At 36.0% G+C, this 23,060-nt stretch overlaps 1 protein-coding gene across 1 annotated transcript; it reads right to left on the reverse strand.

The window, feature by feature from the left end:
• Positions 1–10,898: 10,898 nt before the first annotated feature.
• On the reverse strand, positions 10,899–22,770 carry LOC125828804 (protein EMSY-LIKE 3-like). Its single transcript, XM_049508130.1, has 10 exons — positions 22,406–22,770; positions 20,957–21,171; positions 20,758–20,867; positions 20,390–20,642; positions 20,094–20,297; positions 19,942–20,010; positions 14,262–14,504; positions 14,120–14,188; positions 13,975–14,038; positions 10,899–11,282 (listed from the first exon to the last, which is right to left on the reverse strand). The coding sequence occupies exons 1-10, from the start codon at positions 22,431–22,433 to the stop codon at positions 11,239–11,241; spliced, it is 1,299 nt and encodes a 432-aa protein (XP_049364087.1). The 5' UTR covers positions 22,434–22,770; the 3' UTR covers positions 10,899–11,238.
• Positions 22,771–23,060: the final 290 nt, after the last annotated feature.

A 23,060-nucleotide genomic window follows, 5' to 3' on the forward strand; every position in this document is an offset into this window, starting at 1 on the left:
TGGAGCGAACCATCCTTATTTTGAACAAATAACATTGACCATCCCATGGAGAGATATTGGGTCTAATGAAACCCTTATCTAACAAGTCTTTCAATTAATCCTTTATATCCTTAAGTTCTGCTAGATCCATATTGTAAGGAGGAATAGAGATAGATTGCATATCTGGGAGTATGTCAACACTAAAGTTTATTTCCATTTTAGGAGGAATACCATGAAGATCACTAGGAAACACTTCCAGAAACTCATTTATGACAAAAACTAACTCAAGAGTAGGGGTCTCAGAATCAGTATCCCTAACCCTAACAAGATGATAGATGTAAACCTTAGAAATCATTTTCCTTGCCTTTAAGCAAGATATGAACTGACCCTTAAGCATGGAAATTCCCACTTTTCTTCTGAGATAGGTTTGTTTGGAACACAGAATGTGACCAACCGGGTCCTAAAATCTATTGAAGCATAGCAAGAATGAAGCCAATCCATTCCAAGAATGACATCAAGCTCTAACATATCAAGCTCTACCAAATCAACATGAGTACCTCTATGAGAAAGAGAAACCAAGTCTGAAACCTCTTCTATGAACCCCTTTTTATGAGTCATAGAATGTTTTATGGACCGTCCTGATGGTCGTGGAAAGTTTCGAAATCTTAAATTTCATCTTCTTTTGAGGCCCTTTCCATGATTGTCTTTTTCAAACTGTAGGACCTTGTGCAATTCGTAGATGGGATTGTAGGAACTAAACCAGTGCCAAATTTTAACAACTTTCCTTCCCAATCTCAACTTTTGATTTCCAAGTGTTACACGGGGTCTTATTAAAAATGGGTTGTGAGATTGATCTAGGAAAGAGGTTATTAGGCATAAATGGGTAAATTTTGGTCACCCAACTCACTAGGTGGGAAGTTATACGGTTCTTTTCAAAGGTTCTCTATCAAAGACAGACTAAGATCATTTCTCCAACTTCACAACACCTTCTCTTTGTGAAGGACTAACAAACTAAATTCTATAGGGGAACAATGTACAAGACGAAACTGAGTTCACTACACACGACACTCAACTGCATTATCAATGTGATATTTTAAATTCCCTAATTTACATATTATGTTCATTGCACAATTCAAAGAAGGTACTCACATAGTCAAGAAAATATGTGAATACTCACACAAAGAATGCTCAACCAAGAGAACTTTGGAAAATGGGCATTATTTTTAAAAGAGTTGTACTTTACACATGTTTATCAAATTTACACTCCAATCATGTGAGAATCTCCACAAGAGTACTCTTTGAGTCAAAGTGTTATAGTGCTAAAACAATTCAACTTTGAGCTCTTCACCAAAACTGAACATTATTGAGACAAAATAACATCCTAGATATTAAACAAATACTAAAAATGAAACTACAAACCATGATCAACATGAGAAAATAGCGAAAGACCACCACTTACGCCCACCATCAAGAGTAAAAATTTCAAAACAAGCACCCTATGAATCCAACATCACCAATAATTACAAACCAAAGTAGTAGAATATCTCAAAAGCCATTAGAAATTAAAATCAATACATCAAATCCAAACCAAAACATCCCCTCCCAAAATTGAAAAATATAAGCATTGTCCTCTATGCTTCTAAAGGCAATATTTGAGTAGATAAAGTGAGAGGGTCCCCTTTTGTCGGTCTACGACTGAGGTGGTGTCAGGCCCACTAAAGCATCCTTAATTGGGGCATCAGTTTCTGACTTAGCTACCAAAATAGTCTCAAGGTCAAATGTCTCCCCCATGGTTTTGGACCCAGTGGACCTCACTATAGTAGTCTCCCACACAAAAGTCTCCATAGAATAAACCACTAGCATATCCTAAATATCCTATAGATCATCAAATATACCTAATAATGGATCTGTTGCATTATGTGCCCTCAAGTCACCAACCTCCTCATTCTTAGTCTCGGAGGCATCTTCATCATCATCATACTCATTAGCAACCTAGGGAATATTTTGGGTACCTCATATGAGATAATGTCAGTAGTAACAAAAGAAGGCTCAACCCAAAGACCTGAAATATTTATGGGACTTAAGGTGGCCCACATCAGATCTCAACAAAGCAACATCAGCCTTTAAGGATATCCAAACCACATCAAGTTGTTCTTCACTATGCCTCTTTTCATTTGTATTAATCATTGTTTTCATTCCATCTATATTCTCTCTATAAACCCACGAAGTCGTATTGTGACCTCATACCTCATCTATTGATGCTTATATGTCCTAAATAGATGTTTGAATTATATTTGGCACTTAAGCCTCCAAAATAGTTAATCTCACATCTACTGAATATGTTAAGTGACGCATTTTGATCACGATGACATGTGTTCAAGGGGGTCTAGAAAGAGTAAAAGAAATTGATGGTCTGGGACTCAAGCCACATGGCTGAGCAGCCCTGTGGGAGATGAAGCAGTGGCACTCAAAGTATGAGGGAAAATTGTGCACCCTCAAGCATGTCAACGTCAGTCGATGCCTTAATATTCCTCTCTACTTCCTCCCACTTATACTCCACTTCTATTCATTGAATGTCTCATGAAAAACTCAGAGTAATTTCAAAATCCTTTTTAGGCAAGAAGAGGTACATTAGCCCTTCATACAAATCAGTTATGTGGCAAGTAAATGAAAGAGAAGTTTGACCTTGTTGTGTACAGATAGCAATATCTTGAGTAATGATCATGTCAAGGTTCAACCTTTCTCTGTTAATAATGGATCCAGACAATACGATTGCTAAATGAAAAATATTAGACTAGTTTTGTGCATCAGATTGGGACATGTAAATCCCAACCATAAGTAGTAGAAAAACTTTATATCATTTTTATTTATCTCTACCACAATCCTTGGTGCAATCCATGGGGGTGAAGCATCCCTTATCAAGGAAGTCAACCACCTTATCTAGTCATCAAGCATATATGTCAACCACTAGATGAGGTTTTTTCCCATTATTCTTGGAACCCAACACTAAATTAATTTTGGATTGGTTACTCTTTACCATTACCCCTCGAACAGTCACATTATCTTCCATTTTTAGGGGCTTGTTCTTCTTCTTCTTTTTTGGTTGGTAACATCTTTCCATAATCTACGTAGAGCGCCCAAACCCAAGATAGAATATATTAGGCTCGAGGTTGTATGAATATCTCAAAGTGGTGAAACTTAATAATATCCCAAATCTTAGGATATTAATCAAATAGCCTTGTTTTGAAAACTACTTCTCTTCTAGAATAATGTGCTCCCCCATGAACTTGAGAATATTTAATTGTTGAGTAGCGACAATTGATTGAGAATCATGAACAACCTTTGTTTGGAGCTCATCACTTTTCTGCTTACTCGGAGTAGAAGTCGACATTGGGCTGTGAATGAGTGTACTTGTACCTTTCTCACCTCAATCCTTTTATTGAATTCCAACTCCAACCATAAGTATATCGTGTAAATATACTCATCACTTCTTGCAACACAAATTCATACAATTTCTTTTCTGGACTAACCCCCCCCCCCAACAGTTGAATTAGCTTTCTCTTGAACAACACCCTCTAGATTAATTCATTGGGGATAGTCACCCCTTTGAATTTTAAGCTATTTCTACATAAGAAGGTTTGGATTTGACTGATATGTGCTTTTTACGAGGCATACCTATAGATAGAGATGAACCATAGACCATCACAGGGTTACAAAACAAACATAAATGTTTAGCAGCTAACTTCACCAAAGAATTTTAGGAATACAAGTGAACATTGCCTAATTGGGCAGTGGGCAACCCCTGTCAAGTATTCAGTTTGGTGAGCTGAGAAATCAATTGTGAGTTGTGTTTACATATATAGTCTTTTGTTTTGAGTCTATTGTTTTTAATGTTTTTGAGTCCTAGTGTATAGTTATACATATAGTATCTCGTGTGTGGATAAGTTTTAATCATATGCTTTGTGAATGCATTGCTTGAGCACCCCGGTTGATGATACTTTGTTGCCTCTTATTTCAGATATGTCGGGTACTGATGCCCGAGATGATGCCATCCTTTCTGAACCTCAAGATCAGAGTTCTTCACAGGCATAGCCTATCAAGGGACCTTTCACTTATTTTCCTACAGTACTTTTATTTTTATAGTATTGAGGACTGCTAGATTATTTAGTGGGGTGAGGGCACATGTGTATTCCCCTTTTTGGATTGTATTTTGTTATTTCAGTTGTATTTTAAAATATTTTCATTTTCTTTATGATATTTGGTTGGTTTTGATTTCAATCTATCTCTTTATCCATTGCCTCGTGAGTTTTGGAGTTATGAACTGATTGAGAATGCTTGTGTTTTCATTGTTGATATTCGAGGATCAATTTTACCCAATATCGATGTCTTGGATAGTGTTCATGATAAGAGATGTGTTTTGTGTTGGTGTTTCAAGAGAAAATTAGTGTTGCTTTACTTTTGAATGATCTTTTTATTCTTGTGTTGACTAGTTGCGTAGTGATGTGATCTTGCAATGAACATCGCATGTAAGCTTCTTAATTTTGTAGGATTGTGTTAAATGATTATGTTTGAATTGCCATGTGTGGTGAGATTTTGCTTGAAAGAATGCTTGTGGATTCCTAGAACTCGTCTTGTTAGTCTAATTGTTTAACCTTGGTGAAAGGAAGAAATGATCGCCCATTAGGTTAGACCTCGCCCAAAGTGATAGTGTGCACATTTGAAAATATTCAAGGCAGGTCGGCGAACCAAAGTGGAAACGGCGATTCGCCGAAGTCAATGGGCGATCTAGAAGTTCCATCGCCAAAGGTGACAAACTCCTGATTTAAAATGAAGGCTGATGGGCGAACAAGGTGATAAACAGTGATTCGCCGAATGGAAAGGCTGACTATATCAAGTTCGCCAACTAAGGTTCAAGAACCTGAAGCCTAAAGCAAATGAAGGGTGAACTGAAGAGCAAACGGCGATTTATCGAATCAGAAAAGTGAGCCTGAGTAATGTCATCGATCAGGTCGCACAAGAAATTTTGAAATTTTTGGAAAAACTATAAATAGCTCAAATGAGAGAGAAAATATATAGTAAAATATTTCCATAATTCATTGTTATTCTACTACACTTTTTACCTAACTTTGGGATATTGAGAAATAGACTCTTTCTACTTAGTTTTGGGGTTTTCCAAACACTCTTGTAAGGGACAATTGAGGGTTGAAATTGAAGTGGGTCTTGAAGATTATTTCTTATTCATCAATACAATAATTGCTGAAAACATCATTGATATAATTTCATTCCTTTTTATGTTGGTTGGCTAAAATCTCAAAACTATGGTGTGATTATGGGGTTATGTGTTGATTTAATTTAGTGATTTTGTGTCTTGCTTTGTTTTATTTTATACATTTATGGATTTGAGCTATTTAGCATGGGGTTAATTCATGGGTTAATATTTCAAATTTAATCTTAGTTTATATCTTCGATTGATACTCGAAAGAGATTAATTGAAGTGGGTAATAATTTGATGCCCGCAATTAAGGTTTGATTGTTATAGTTTGCTCGAAAGAAAAATTATGGTTCAATTCTAATTGTCAAATCTTCTTGAAAGAGAAATTTCAGTAAGGTATTGGGTTGATTTGTGATTCACATAGATGGCACCAAAAGGAGATTCTATGATATGATGCTTTGAGATCGAAAAAAGATTAGTGTCATCCTAGCGTATCAATAATTGTCTAGCACTATTGAGCAAACATTTGTATCCCTATTTGACATCGATATCAATCTTCTCACCTCTAGATCGTCTCTTACTTGTTTGAATCTCTGACTTTAATTAAATTGTGATAATTTTTACCAAAACTCTTTTAGTAAATTTGGTGGAATCATATACCCATTTGTCCTAATTTCTACAATGAATCGGTTTACATGCTTAATTTGCTAGTTGAATTCTTATCATTAAATCACTCCTTGTGAGATTCGACCCCGACTCTTTGTTGGGTATTTTAATTGTTGGTGACCGCTTACTCTTCTAATTATTTTTAGAGTAATTTAAGCGTCATCAACATGATATATAACATGGATAAGACATTTCACCTTGAAAAAAATAAATAAACTATTAGCATTAGTTAAAGATTAAAGTATAACTTTTCCCAAAAAAAAAGTTGCTTTTTTTATAAAAAAAAATTTAACTCCTTCCCAAAAAAAATTATATCTTATTTTTATTTTTTTAAAAATCTACCCCACCCCATCTAATGCTCCACTCTCAATTTTTTTAATATATATTTTTCTTGTTTTGTGCTATATATATATATATATATATATATTTTATTTTATTTTATTTTTTTATTTTTTTTTATTTTTTTTATTTTTTTATTTATTTTTTATTTATTTATTTTTTAGAAAAGTATTTTTTTTCTACTTGTGTATTGAATATAACATAAATTAAAATTTCATTTTAAAATTAATCTTGCGGCAAGTAGAAAATATTTTCCTAAAAACATATGTATATATCTATTACAAAATGAGAAAAATGAAGAAAGAAAATGGAAGTTGATGCAATTCAAATTGCACCAAGGTCATTCACTCGAAGTCTAGCTAGAGACCTTCAGAGAATGCAAGGTTTGTTCATGAAGTTAGAGGTCCTTGAGCTTGTATTTATGGCAAAGAAGGGGTTCCATGTTTGGAAGATCACTTGGGGAAGTGAAGGGAAGAAAGTTGAAGAAACTGATACTTTAGGCGATTAGGAGTCATTTGGTGAATCGCCCAATGGGTTGGGCGAGGTCCCCAGATCACCAAAAGTTACAAGTTACAGGATACTGCCAAGAATGGGTCACATCGTCGAACCAGTCGGTGACACGCCTAGTCCATTAGGCGAGTCTGACCCAGCTCACCTTTATCCTTTTTAGGCCACTTTTGGGCCTCTTATGTAATACACTATAAATACCTAGTTTGGGTGTCCTCTTGTAGGTAGACTATTTTGAATATTAATATTTGAACGAATTTTATGAGTGTTGAGAGCTTGGTACAAGCTTGTGTTGATTTTTTCTTAGAAACGTGTGTTGTGAGGTGAATTCAATTCCCTCGAGGTCCTCGTAAGAGTTAGGTGCTTCTTGTAGGATTAATGAATTGAGGTCTTAAGGTTTTGGTTGCTTTTTGTTTCCTCTTTTTGTGTCTATCTATCTTTATTTCTTGTCTTTAATTTCATCATTTTATCCGTAATTCATGGTGAGAATTACATCATTTGGTATCAGAGCCGATCTGAAATTCGTTCCTACGATTCTAGTCTTGCGTTGTTCACAAAATAAAAAGAGTTAAAATGTTTTTCAAGAAAATTCCAAAAATATTTTGTTGATTTGAGTCTTGTTTGAAGTTTCTAAGGTTAGATTAGTGTTCCCTAGCCTTACTTGAGTCTAAATTTGAGATTTGGCATTGATTGGAGCATTGATCGAATTTGTGGCCAATGTATTGAATGTCGAAGTGCTAAGTCACGTCTCTTTCCCCATGGTTTATACATTCCCCTCCCCACCCCTCAAAGACCTTGGGTTAATATTTCAATGAATTTTGTTTTGGGTTTGCCAAGGACAAAAAGAGGTAGAGATAGCATCTTTGTTGTTGTTGAACGATTTTCAAAGATGGCTCATTTCATTCCATGTCATAAATGTGATGATGCTTCCAGTGTGGCATCTTTGTTTGTTGAAAATGTTGTTAAATTGCATGGAATTCCTCAAACCATCATAAGTGATAGGGACCCAAAATTCCTTAGTCACTTTTGGAAAGAATTGTGGGGTAGACTTGGTACCAAGTTGTTGTTTTCAACCTCTTGTCACCCCAAACCGATGGTCAAACTGAAGTTGTGAATAGGACCTTGGGTTCTATGCTTCGTGTCGTGGTGCATGGGAAGTTGGCCTCATGGGAGGAACATTTGCCTTTAGTTGAGTTTGCTTATAATCAAGTTATTCATAGAACTATTGGCATGACTCCATTTGAAGTGGTATATGGTTTTAATCCCCTAACCCCCTTAGATCTCACTCCTCTTTCTCAAGATGTTGTCTTAAGCTTAGATGGAAGCAAAAGGCCGGAAGCCATGAAGAAACTTCATGAGAAGGTGAGTCTTCACCTAGAAAAGAAGAACTAAGAGGTAGCCAAAAGGCCAAACAAGGGTCGCAAGAGGATTGTGCTAGAATCGGGTGAATGGGTGTGGGTACATTTTCGCAAGGAGAGATTTCCCACCCATAGGAAGACAAAGTTGATGCCAAGAGGTGATGGTCCAATTCAAGTGCTTGAAAGACTCAATGACAATGCATACAAAATTGACCTACCTCCAGAGTATCAAGTTCACAACACCTTCAATGTTTGCGACCTTTCTCTATTTTCAACTCTTGATCCTCAAATTCCTTTCAAGAAGGAGAGAATGATGCAATTAGGATTGCACCAAGGCCATTCACTCGAAGTCAAGCTCAAGAACTTCAGAGAATGCAAGGTTTGTTCATGAAGTTAGAGGTCCTTGAGCTTATATTGATGGCAAAGAAGGGGTTCCATGTTTGGAAGATCGCTAGGGGAAGTGAAGGGAAGAAAGTTGAAGAAACTGATACTTTAGGCAATCAGGAGATGTTTGGCGAATTGCCCAATGGGTTGGGCAAGGTCCCCAGATCGCTGAAAGTTACAGGATGCTACAAAAAAAGGGTCACATCGCCGAACCAGCCGGTGACACGCCTAGTCCATTAGGCAAGCCCGACCCAGCTCGCCCTTTATCCTTTTTGGGCCACTTTTGGGCCTCTTATGTAATAAACTATATAGCTAGTTTGGGGTCCTCTTTTAGGTAGACTATTTTAAATATTGATATTTGAACTCTTGTATGAGTGTTGAGAGCTTGGTACAAGCTTGTGTTGACTTTTGCTTAGAAATGTGGGTTGCGAGGCGAATTCAATTGCCTTGAAGTCTTCGTAAGAGTTAGGTGCTTCTTGTAGGATTAACAAATTGAGGCCTTAACATTTAATATACCTTTTGCTTGCTTTTTGTCTTTAATTTCCTCATTTTATCCGTAATTCGTGGCGAGAATTACATCAGAGAGGAGGATTAAGTAGTATGGTATGAGTTATTTTTTTTAGAAATATATATATATATATATATAAAAGCTTCGCGCGGGAATTGATATCACAGAATTTATAATATAATATTTAAAACCTATCAGTCATTAAAACTAAAACACTATGTTGCATTACATAGAAGATTACGTAGTAACGAACATTAATAATGTAAAGGAAAATGATAATTATAACATCTTATCATTTATCTTTCAATCAATCATCTTTAATTTGATTTTATAATTTATCTTTTTGCCTCCGGAAAGTGTTACTATTTGATATTTTGGGAAATTAGATGAACATCAACATGATATTAAATTTTCTAATTATTAAATAATCTTTATTTGTACTAACAAATACTTATAACAATAACTTTACAGAAACATAAATAACAAAGTTTAAAACATGTACTAAAAAACAACAATTAATATCATAAGCATAAATTAATAACTATAAAAAAATATACCAGGATCTATAACAATAGAATGAAATAGAAAGGAAAAAAATTGAGCTCATTGAATACACAGTATCCCTCTAAGGAAATTAGTCACCTCTAGTACCCGAGGTTTAAAGGAATAGATCCTCTCAGGATGGAACGATTCTATTCACAAGTATATTATATTGATACAAAAACAATGGTGTCAGTGAGCCACTCAATACGAGCAAAGTACACGAATATTTAATTGTGCAGAAAAAGAAGTTCAGAATTTTATAAACAACAAAGGATAGTGTGAACAAATATTTATTGTGCCTTGTCGAAAATGTCACAACTCTTTGGAAAAGTTACAACCCTTCGAAAAGGTCACAACATTTCAGAAAAGTCACAATTTTTTATAAAAGTTGCAACTCTTTATAAAGTCGCAACTCTTCATAAAAGTCACAATTTTTCATAAAAGTCACATCTTTTCATGAAAGGGGAAGATTATTTTTGGAAATAAATAAATTTAAAAGGAAATTCTAGCTTGTGTATATGATATATATCATTTTTATTGTTTTGAAGGGAAATGATATAAGAACAAGAATTTTTTTTTAAAAAAAAATTATAAAGAAACTAAAACAAATTAAAACAAGATTGGGGAATCGGGGTTCGGTTGGAGGAGGTGGTGGAGTGAGATAAGAAAAATGTTTTAAATTTGATTGTCAAAAAAATTAATATTTTTTGAGATAGTGATACTTTAATCTTTATTCTTGAACTTCTTACTAATGCTAATAATTTATTTAATTTTTATCAAGGTGAAATTTTTGTCCATGTGAAATGTCATATGACAACTTTGTTTTAATTAAAAGAGAGTAATAAAAGAGAAAGGGTGTGTTTCTCAAACTAATGAGTGATAGTTTAGGTATAAAACTCACACTTCCAATAGTTTAGGTATGAAACTAAAAAAAAAAGAAAAACATTTTAAATGTGTTTTTAACATTTCATTCAAAATGCAATATAGCTAAAGAATAGATCAAATTTTGGTTCACCCCAATATTTCTCAATTGTCCAACTTTTGTTGGAGCAAATTTTGGATATCAAATCGACTTCAACACAAATCCAGATGCTACTTGCATGTAAAAATGAAGATAACAAACAGACTTGGAAACCTCGAAGGAACCACATTATCTTTGGTTGTTGAGTAGAAAGTAGTCGACCCAGTCCCTGCATTCACGATTTTTTCCTATTTAGAATGCTCACTAGTCACAAGCAATTCCATTTTTAAAACTAATCAATATCCATCACATCTCAGTATAATGAGATGGCAACATGCGAGAATCGGAGTCTCCGATTCTCCATCTACATTCTTCAAACAGAATAAATGTGAAAGAATTGTAATCCATTATTTGGAAGAGAACACAAGAAGAACATGGATATCATAATCAACATGCTAGGTGTTAACAAAACTTGTCTACATCATCACATGTAAAATTGCTGCTGTGATTAATTTTACAAGAGGACTAACCTGTAACTACTGGAAATAATCATTCCTAACTACAATTTGGCGTCTATTTAAAGAACTAGACTACAATAATTTAATGTTAGCCAAGCGTTTCTTGAAGCTAGCATGCATTCTACAACAAACCTAAAATCATTTTGGTACACCAACACCAGCAAAGATCTAGTACACATTGGCCTCCTCCATTATGCCTGTTATTTTAGGTTGGCTCAATCCCCAGCTCTTTTATACTACTCACTTCCCAACGATATTCCTTACTACTCCCGATCCATGCCCTGCCCATGCATGAAATGGCGTTCCTCTGTAACAGTACAAAGACATGGTGAATACCAGGTAAGGAGGAATGTGAACTAATAAAAAGCCCAATGGGGCCTTGAAGTTTATAACAGTGCAGCAGCACAAAAATATACCAGATAATATGATATAAATGCAGTGTCACTGTTTTTTTGGTAACCAAAGCAGTAAAATTATTATTGGTTCCCCATCGAACCAATGTACTTCTAAGAATGTCATTGAGGATATACTTTAATTAAAATGTAATTTATATTTTGAAAACGGAAGGCAACATATATAATGTCACAAGCTCAAATGCAATAGTACAAGTTTAGGACATTTCAGTTTGTTTTCATAGGTGTGCAGAAACAACACTGGAGATTACATGCTTCAATGAGAAATGCATGACAACAGTACTGATGGTGGAACACATTCTATATGGTATACTCCTTCCCACCCCCACCCCTACCCAAGGAGAAACCCCCTTTATACTTTCACTTCCACAAAATCTCCCTCTTTTGGACAAGATATTCATTCATGATTCACCAAAATTGTTTTCGATAGTTGAAGCTGTAAACAATCTGATGAGAACATGTCAATTTAAATTATACAAGACAAGGTACTTTAGTACGCTAGGCAATTCTAACAATTAAATTCAGTTTGTTTTTTCTTCTTTTTTTTGGGAAAGACAGACAATAGGAATTTTTTTTTTTTAAAAAAAAAGACATGAAAAGAAGTCGGACAAAGTCAGATTGACCACTTGTTTCCAGTCCTCATTTTCACAGAAACACCCAAAAATCTTCCCAAACATTTTTCCATTAGAAACATAATTTCAAGGGGAAAGGATCAAAAATACCCCTCTATACTTTCTTTTATTAGCTAAGTTCGTCCCTCGTTATACTATAGGGCCAAATATGCCCCTATCACTGCCAAAGTATTGAAAAATATCCCTCTTTCTAATGGTTGTCCACGTGGCCTAACATTTGCGTGATGTGGACACCACGTGGCATGTCACCTTGCCGCCAGTTTTTTATTCATTTTCCTTTTATTCTTTTTCTTTTTTTTCCTTTTCTCTTTCTTACTTTTCTTTTTCACAAACTTTTTTTCCTTTTCCTCATTTTCCAATGGCATCTTCCCCAAACTCACCCAAAAATTCACCAGAAAAAGAGATATGGAGTAATTTTGACACAGACAGAGAGAAGCTGAAAATAAAAGGTTGATTTTTTGGGAAAATCCAAAATTTATGTTCAACTTGGCAATTGGTCTTACACTCTTACTTCCGTGTGCATGCTTCTTGACAGATCTGCCAAAGGTGGGATTTTGTATACTTGCAATTTGTTCTTTCTTTTGGAAATTTCTTCTTCTTTTTCTACATATTGTAGATTCTTGAGAAAATGAAGCTCTGTTTTGAAGGGGGGTTTGTTTATTCTGTTATTTGGAATTTATGGCAGCTGAAAGAAACGCTTGCATTCAATTTGAAGCTAATTTCAGTATTTAATTGAACTGATGAAAATTGATTAAGGAAAGATCTTGATAAATTATTTCTCTTCTGAATAATCTAATTGCTGTTAGATACATGGACCATTTTATCTGGTTCATGTAATGATGCATTCTTTATTTTTTTTCTTTTTAATGAATAAGTATAACAAAGACGTTGACTCATCCCAGAGGTCACGAGCAGAGAGGTCCCTGACGGATTCATAATCAGATATTATGGCACCTCCACACAACTTTGTCACTGTCTTATTTTTCTTCTTTTTTAGGTGATGTGTTGGGTGAGTTTGGGAAGATGTCATTGAGGAATAGCAACAAGAAAGTGATGGATGGCATTCGAAAAGAGGAAAAGGAAAAAAAAGTTGGTGAAATGAAAAGTAAGAAAAAGAAAATGAATGTCCACCGCACCCAAATGTCAGGCCATGTGGACAACCATTAAAAAGAGGGGTACTTCTGCATACTTTGGTAACGACAGGGGCATATTTGGCCCTATAGTATAACTAGGGACAAACTTAGCTAACAAACGAAAGTAGAGAGGCATTTTTTACCCTTTTTCCTAGTTTCAACTATAGACCATTTAAAAGGAATGCCCCAAATAACTGTGGCAAGCTCAATATGGGCTCTATTATCTTTCCCTTCAAACCACCTAGACTAATTCCACAGGATATCTGTCATCTCCCTCCAGCAACATGTATGTAGCAAATAACTCTGTCCACCAAGATTGGAACAAATGGGAAGAAATTACCAAGTGTTTAGTCTCTAATGGGAATTGAACACAAGACCTCATGGTGCTCAAACCCACTTCATTGACCACTACGCCACACCCTAGGGTGGTAGGTCATACTTCAATATTAGTTGTTTCTATTTATTACTTTTACGCCACACCCTAGGGTGGTAGGTCATACTTCAATATTAGTTGTTTCTATTTATTACTTTTACAACACAAGGGTTCAAGGCTATGTTGCTCAGACTCTCAAAATTGTCAATGGTGTGTGGCAGAATCTCCAAAAGTAGTGTATATTTGGAGAATCCAACACGGGTGCGGCATGGAAAGTAGAATCGGCGCAACTTAGGTTCAAAGTGCAACATCACAGGAAAAGCAATGAGACAAAAAATGAGGACTCCAGACTTGGAAAAGTTCAAAGGGAAGTCCCCAAATCCAAACAAATTTATGACAATGCGTAAAATGAGAAAGAAATGAAAAACCATTTTCCACAAAATCATACCACTTTCACCATCAGAATACTCTCCAAGCCTTGAAATGGCATCTAGAAGTGCCTGCTCATGCTCCTGCAGAAGAAGAAAAGTCAGTATCCTTGTGCAGTAAATTTGAGAGTATAAACAGCTACTGGAAAGTTGAGTTTCAATAACCTTCAGCACTCTATTTGCCTTCTCTACCTCCTGAGGATCTGGATGGCCAGAGCTAAAGATCCTCTCCACCTAACCACATTAACCAGTCAATGAATCAATGTACAAAGTGAAATGTGAGGCAGACAACAAATGCAGTGCTTACCTCTCTGATCAATGTACCAGTATGAAGTAACTGAATATCATCAGGTCCTTTCTTTCCTAGGCCATTCTGTGATGGTGGAAAATCTTTTCTAGACTGAGCTTTAGTCAAGCCCCGACCTCTCCCTGCACCAGGAGCACTATCACGTCCAACAGGTCTAGTCATGGCACGACCTGGTCGACCATAATTTCCATGATGAGAAATTCCAGGGTCTTCACCCTCCCACTGGATATCCTCAGGAGAAATCTGTCAGGGTAGGCAATACAGGTCAAAACCTTGAAGAAGCACTTCAAAAACAACTAAAAGAAATGTTGGAAGGCAAAATTGATTAAAATGGATGAAATTCTGCATCACGACTGTGAAGTTTTCCGTTCTGATAAATGGATCTCCTTCTGGATTCTTCTCATCTCAGAGAGGATTAAGACAAGGGGACCCCCTATCCCCTTTTCTCTTTATTCTGGCAATGGAAGGCCTAAATGACATGCTCAGAACAGCCCAAATGAAAGGATGGATAAGAGGTTTCAATGCCAACATGAATGATAGACAGGGCCTGGCCATATCACACTTACAATATGCTGATGACACCCTGATTTTTTGTGATGCAGAGAGATGCCAACTGAAGTATTTAAGAATCATCTTGATATTGTTCGAAGCCATCTCAGGATTACACATCAACTGGGGGAAAAGTTTCATTTACCCCATTAATAAGGTGCCCAACATAAATGTGTTAGCAAATATCCTGGGGGGAAAGATAGGAGAACTTCCCACAGTGTACCTTGGCATGCCCTTGGGGGATAAGAGCAAGTCAAAAGGCATATGGAACAATGTTCTGGAGAAATGTGAGAAGAAGCTAGTGAATTGGAAAAGCAAATATTTGTCTCTAGGTGGAAGAGTTACTCTCATCAACTGTGTTGGATGCCATGCCTACACACATGATGTCAGTTTTCCCAATGCCTGCAAATGTGATTGACAGAATGGATGCTATCAGGAGAAATTTTTGTGGCAAGGGAACTGTGATCCTAATGAGCACAAATATCATCTTGTAAAGTGGGATGAAGTCATTCAAAGCAAAAAAGTAGGGGGTCTGGGGATAAGGAACCTAAAATTGCAGAATCGAAACCTTCTGATGAAATGGATATGGAGATTTGCATCACAGGAACAAGCACTGTGGAAGGAGACAATCAAGGCTAGGTTTGGAATGGAGAACAAATGGACTACCTACATGCCCACACAACCGTATGGGACTGGAGTATGGAGGTCTATCAGAAGTCAGTGGATCAAGTTTGCAAACAACTGGAAAATCAAGGTGGGAAATGGGGGAAAAACACTATTTTGGGAAGATGTGTGGGCTGGACAAGTAACTCTGAAGAACAAATATCCTGACTTGTTCAACCTGAGCCTTCAAAAGGTATCCAGAATTAGAGAAATGAGAGACAATCAAGGGTGGGATCTCAGGTTTAGGAGACACTTGAACGACTGGGAAATTAACAAAGTGGCTGAACTACTCAATACTCTAGAGCAATACAAAGATTTAACCCCCAATGAGGACAATCTATTTTGGCTACCAGACAAGCAAGGCAGATTTTCAGTTGGTTCAGCTTACAAGACATCACAAAGATCAGTCTGTCAGAGTAGTGGCTGGCCCGGAAGATGATCTGGAAAGTCAAGGTACCCTTCAAGGTTGCATGTTTCAGTTGGCTGAAGCGAGGCATGTGAAAAGAAGCAACCGCTTCTGGGCTTGAAGCGCGATGCGACCAGAAGCGGTGAAGCGAGAAAAGCAACGCTTTTATTTTTTCTAAGTAATAAGTGATGGATTTTAAAGAATAAAAATAGGCATGACTCACCCAGTTCTTCTTCTTCTTCTTACTGCTACTACTACAACTAGCCTAGGTTTCGATTATATGTTGCTTAATAAAAATAGGCATGACTCACCCTGTTTAGCTTTGATTATTTAAATTATACGTTGCTTAATTTTTTTCCTCACAGTGATTAAAATATACATCGCTAAATTATTTTGTTTCTTAACAATGACTAAAATGTTATTGAATTTTTTCTTAATAGTGATAAAAAATATAATGTTGATTATTTTTCTTAAATCTTATCCGCGATTAAAAATGGCTGACCTAACATGAAAATATGGGAAAAAAGTTAGTGAGACCAATAGGACAACAATTGTATGTCTGTTTTGTGATAAGCCAACTAAAGGGGAACCTTTTTCTAGTTTTTTTAATATGAATTTTTGCTTATATATTTTGTCTATTTATTTTGGTCTTTTTTCTTTTAAATTGTGCTTCACTTCAATGAAGCGAGCGTTTCGCTTCACGCTTCGCTTAAAGCATGAAGCGGGGCCTTGTCGCTTTTTACAGCTTTCCGCTCCCCTAAACACTGGCTGGAATAGAGATGGGAATCAGTCGGGACACAGGGAGAGATGGAAGATTGTCCCAGCCTGCATTTGGTGGACTATATGGATGGAAAGGAACCAGAGATGTTTCGAAAACAAGAGTTGCTCTCTGCAGAAACTGAAGATGAAGATGAACTGTCTAGTCCTTTTCTTTTTTTGGTGTAACCACGAATATCCTCAAGAAGAAGAGGATATTCCTAGTATTTTAGATTATTTATGAAGCTTAGTAGGGACACCCCTCCCTCTGTAATATTGTTGTAAGTATTACTGGAATACTTTTCTGAGTATTCCTTTTGTTCATAATACAAGTTACCTTTTTCAAAAAAAAATTGATTACCATATTCCATACTGTTTTGTTTCCTTTTTGATATACATTACCATACACACATTATGAAGAATTAATGACAGGTGAATGAGGAGCTACACTAAACAGGAAAACTTTAGATTGTTCATATTCTGGAATATCAGGCATGTAACAGACATATATCTTGAAGCCTCTTCAACATGCTGCAGATGTATATCATGCAATACCAGTCCAAGAAATAGGATATGTCCATTCATTTGGAATGGCGAACCACTGAGCAAGTTAGTATGTCAATACCAGAATCAGAAGTTACCTTATGTGATTAATGCAAGTAGAATAATTATTTACAGAAGAATAAATAGTGTTTTAGTATGTCGATACCAGAATCAGAAATTTCCGTACGTGATTAATGCAAGTAGAATAATCATTTACCGAAGAATAACTAGTGTTTTAGTATGTCAATACCAGAATCAGAAGTCTCCTTACGTGATTAATGCAAGTAGAATAATCATTTATTGAAGAATAACTAGTGCCTGAAACATTTAGGGGTCTTTTGGTAGAGTGCATTAGAAAAAAATAATGTATGCATTTTATGTATTACTAGTACCTTGTTTGGTACACTTTGTCAACCCATGTACAACTAATGCATGGTATTGAGGTTATGTATAACTAATCATGAAATTCCATGATATAAGTAATTCAAAGGGTTTCAATGCATGCATTAGCATGGTTAAACACATAATTGCCCCTCAAAGCCTTTTCCACATCATTTCCACCATATTTGTGAAGGGTACTTTTGTAACCATATAATTCTTTTAGACATTGTGCAATGCATGTTATGTTTAATACACCAAACCAAACACTTCATAAGAAATAATATCAGCATAACTGAAGCATGCATAACTAATACGATTAATACACCATATTCAACATTATTCTTATACACCCTACCAAACGACCCCTTATAGCTTATTAACAATGGTAGAAGTGATACCACTTATCATACTCCAGAGAGTTCACTGCAACTTTTTCTTTGATGAAGTAGGAAATTTCATTAGAAAAAAAGCATCAAGCAGATTCTAGAAGTTCCAATAAATGTGAAATAGCTCCTACACGGACAAAAGAATATGCTAAGATGAGGTTGCTAACAAAGTTTCATGAAAATAAAAATTGATCAGTTCAATTTACAGTAGTTAAGTAATCCAGTTAAAGTTTATTAACAATGGTTTTTAAGTGATACTAGTTTCATAGATTACTAACAATGGTTGAAGTGATACTACTTATGATACTCCAGAAAGCTCACTGCAAGTAATCCAACTACAGTTTTCAAATCATTTCAATTAGCATCGAGGTTAACTAAACTCAATTGCCACAAAGTGACCTGTATTCCAACAACCAAAGCTCAAAGTAGTCATGACTACGTTCTTAACATAACGTTCAACTGCTGATGAAAGAAACCCTGCTACAACTTAGAAAAAAGGTAGCAATGAAAAATTGAAAATGATACTCTGAAATGGCTAAAAACTACCCTCCACCACAAAAGAGATGGAAAAAGGTAAGTGAGTTTTGGTAAAACTGATCCAAGATACTATAAGTTTTTTGTCATTAAGGCCAATGTATAGCAGTCCGTGGAATATGAGAATGTATGTTATCCAAAACAAACTTCCCAAAAAAACCTATATGCAAGAAAACTTTAGTCCTCCCTGGGAAAAAAACATAAACTAGCTCCAATAAACTCAAACAAAGGTGTCCTTCACATGCACCAGCAATGCTCCAACCAAAGGCTTTACGAGGAAGAAAAAGTAAGACTATCATATAAAATGATACACTTAAAACAGATTTATGTAAGCTAAAATGTCAATCTCATTAAGATGAAGACAGTCAAAAGACATGAATACAAACTCAACAATTTATGGATGAGAGAAAAGGAAATTCAACAAAATCACTACTTGGTGATGAGAAAATTAAGAAAGTGTACAACCAAACAATCTTGACATCTGCCATCAAAGGAGAACTGTGCTAGACAAAATGTCAGAACTCTAACACTATACATAATTCTTTTTGAAACTGGGACTTTTAACACTAAACATAATACTGGTGATAACAACAAGAGCTGTTCTTGGTATCACTAGTTACCTATACAACAACTTTTGAGCTGACACTTATACAGGGTTCTGCCAATTCATATTCCAGAAAATGGAAGTACAAAGCAGCCTTCCAGACTTAATTATATTTGGAAAGACACATGCAACGAAATATGGTTTTTACCATGAAATTAGGTATTACAACAACATACCCAGCGTAATCCCATAAGTGGGGTTTGGAGGGTAGGATGTCCGCAAACCTTAACCCTACCTTTGTGGGGTAGAGAGGTTGTTTCCGATAGACCCTCCACTCACCATGAGTTAGTTACCAATAATTTACAGGTCAACAACAACATACCCAATAAAATCCCACAAAGTGGAGTCTAGGGAGGGTAGAGTGTACGCAAACCTTACCTCTACCTCTTGGAGATAGAGAGGTTGTTTCCAAGAGACCCTTGGCTCTACCAATAATTAACAAGTAATAGGTTAAAATCAGCACACATATAGTTGCCCATCAAAATATGGGGTAACTATCTTATCAAGGGGAAATCAAGTAAAGTCAACTCACCTAGGTTAATTGCCCTTCCCTAGCCTTTTTCTCAAAGAAGGGGTCTGTTTAATTATTAAGAATACTTCCAAACTTACTTTCTGAATCTCCCTTACTATTTCTAATTGGTTGTTTGGAAGAGCAAACGTGCCCATGAAAAGTTTAAGACATTCTTAACCACATTACATGCCAATGAAATACATATCATACAATATTCCAAGTGGTAGAATAGCAATGTTGTTTGGTACCACCAACCTCATAAATTAATACAAAAAATAATTTTCCAATAGGACAAGCCAAAATGCCATTTAAATGTTCTATTGCATGAGAAAATAGCATCTAACTACCTCAGCAAGGTTGACCCATTCCCACGTCTCATTTGCAGTACCCATATCATAAACAAGAGCATGTCTACCCTGAAAATTCACAAGAAGATTTCAGCATTCAATCGTGGGGCGAAAAAAGAGTAAATGTTCAAGGTAGAAAAGATCAGGTGTACCTCAACTCGATTAAAATCAGTTATGAGTGCTTCATAAAAATTATTGTCATCAGGCCATCTAGTTTTCACTTTCCTTCCAATCAATGGATCAAATGATGCTGCTTCAGCGGGCTCAGAAACCCGATTACCAAAGTGGGCTCTTCCAGAAGGACCAGGAATAGGGTACTGCATCTTCATCGAAGACGCACCAGGCATCATCTGGCCCTATGAAGACACACATAGCAGGAAAACATCAGAACTATGGATTGATTGGTATGGTATGCAAGCTTCCAAGGTTCTTAGCACATCTGACTTACAGATTTATGCTTTTTACCCTTTGGCCCCACCATAGGTCCTCTCTTGGCAGCAGATGAAGGTGGCTGGTTTGCAGCAGTCACTGGAGGTGGATGAAAAGTAGGAGATGGTCCAGCAAAGGATTGAGAAGGTAAAGACTGGGGTATCTTCTGTTTTTTCCGTGACGCTGACACGGAAGGGCTGGGTGTTGGATCATGAACAGATTGACCAGCACCAAGCATACCAGGTTGATGCCCACCTGATTGCCTCCACTCCCTGAAAGGAAGCAATGGACAAACATTAGTCTCAGAGCTTGACAAACACCGAAATATGCAAAAATTTAAAAATAAATTAAAGAGGGTAATGTGAGGAGTAGCTGTAAAAACAGAACCTTATTCTTCTGATGACATCATCATTATTAACTCTAGCAAGAAGCTCTCTATGTTCTTCATTGGACAACCGTAACTCCTTCCTTAACTCAGTTATCAAGCTTTCTTTCTCCTGAAGAAATTATATTAGTGGAGCAGTCATTTAAACTTGATCAAAATAGTATAACACCAGATTCACGAGTATACTAACAAAAATATTACCCATGAAATGGCATCAGCTTGAGCTTTAAAAGCTCTTAGAACTGAACTGTATGCTTCTTGCTCAAGTTGGTGAATTTGGGCCTCCATATCTGTTTCATCGTACATCCTCTGGTAGGGGACAGAACCAATGACAGCAGATCTTCCATTTCCAGTAATGCGACCGCTACCTCTTGGAATCCTACTTTGATGTGATGGAGGAAGATCATCATCAGTTCCTGCATAATATTGGGAGTTTTTCAGATCTAGAATGCTAGTAACCCATTGCATTACACAGAATTAATTAAAAACACAATACAAAATAATTAAACACATCTATATTAGCACCATATTATTAGAAAGATAGGAAAACTTCCTTGCCAACACAGAAAATTATCAAACTGTCACCTCATCCGGTAGGGACCAAGTACGAGAATGGACAACAACTACATTAACGAAAACAGATCCTCACCATTCCACTCTTGATATAGATATAAGTATCACATTCTGTGCAATATACATTGACAGTAAACCTAAACTGCATTGGAGGACCAACAAGAACAATCATACAACAATTCCAAGTCAGTTACGCAGTCTATATGAATTCCATATAGCTCCATTTGAACCCATTTCATTTCAATAAAAGATAATATCTTAAGCCTAATATAAGCATACCAACATGCCTAAGCCTAAATCAAATTAGTTGGAATCAACTATACCATAGAGTATATTTTGTTCCCTAAGCTCACATTCGTTTCTAAAGATAGTATGTCATTTAAGACAACTTCCTTCCATGTGATTTAAGTTTATCTTGTCCCCTTAGCCCTTCCACCATCATGGTTTAAGAGAACTGAAGTGTTCAGAGATTTCATTAACACATGGCCATACCATCTCAGACGAGCTTCATTAATCTTATACCACTTCTAGAATTTCCAAAGTAAGATTTCAAATTTTACAATATTTCCGATCATGAGCATTCAAGCTGCATACACTTCCATAATGTAAATTCAGGTACCCTCTATGTTCACATTTTCTCCATCATAACAAAGTAAATGTCTTGAATCAAGAAGAAGAAGAAATTAAAGGAGATGGATTAGGTTCAATGTTTCTATTTTGAGCTCATAATTTCATAGAACACATTAATTCTTACAAGAAAATCAATCTAAATTTCTCTATAGCAAATAATGATGGAAGAGGGAATGAACATATCTCAAAGAAAAAGTTTTAAAAAGGAAAAGAACTCCTTATATGCCAGAACTAGACGGATTGAATACAACTGATAAAAATTTCCAAGTCCAAAAACCTAGTTGTAATAACAAGAGAGATACAATTGGAATGTTTCACGTAAACAACAATGTACAACCCAGTTCCGCAAACTCTAACCCCAGACCACACTGAACAACCCTAATTGAACATGAAGTTGCAGAAAACAAACCAAAAAAAATCATTTTTTTTGTGAATGTAGAAACTCACCACTGCTATCGTAGGGCTCGTAGTCCATAGCCAGCTCGCAAACTGGAACTTGAAGAACCGAATAGAATAGAGTGAAGCCAAGAATTTATGAAATCAAATTGAACTCAAAACCCAACAGAAAACGAAAGAACAAAAGCGGCGGCGGCTGCGGCGGCGTGTGGGGTTGCAAGATTAAAGGTTAGGGTTTTACAAGTACGCAAATCAATTGGGGGCATATGTGAAAGGTGGAAGAAGGGAGAGTATGAGTTTGAGAAAGCGGATGTGAAACGGGTTTTAAGTATTTAGTTTAATGTTAGGATTTGAAATCCGCCTCCTTTGATCTTTTGCCGTTTTCTTCTTTATTTTCTTTCCCGTTTTGATCTTTTGTTGTTGAATTCAATTTGCTTTTGCCCACCAAAAAAATGTTTTTTTTGTCACGAGGAATTTGAAGCACGTGTTTTTGGCATCTCTATTAGTTGGACAATCTTCAGAGTGACTTGCTAGGGGAAGTGAGGTTTCACCTAGGTTGCAAAAATCGAATCGAAAAAAATATTATTAATTTATTATTATTTGGTTAATGTTCTTTTAATGGTTTTATTTAAAATATTATTGGATTATCAGTTTAATTTTAATTTTTAATATTGAATTATTGGACAAATCGATAATTTACTAAGAC

Source organism: Solanum verrucosum, unplaced genomic scaffold (genome assembly GCF_900185275.1).
Source record: "Solanum verrucosum unplaced genomic scaffold, falcon-dt-bn FXZP01000198.1, whole genome shotgun sequence".
NCBI lineage: Eukaryota > Viridiplantae > Streptophyta > Magnoliopsida > Solanales > Solanaceae > Solanum > Solanum verrucosum.

What these genes read in the sequence shown, in the direction of transcription:
- LOC125828804 (XM_049508130.1), bottom strand. Translation starts at nt 22,433, where the DNA reads ATGGACTACGAGCCCTACGATAGCAGTG. An exon ending in CGAGCCCTACGATAGCAGTG is followed by an intron (nt 21,172 to 22,405) that starts GTGAGTTTCTAC and finishes AATATTATGCAG; the next exon opens with GAACTGATGATGATCTTCCT. An exon ending in AGGCAAATAGAGTGCTGAAG is followed by an intron (nt 14,039 to 14,119) that starts GTTATTGAAACT and finishes CTTCTTCTGCAG; the next exon opens with GAGCATGAGCAGGCACTTCT.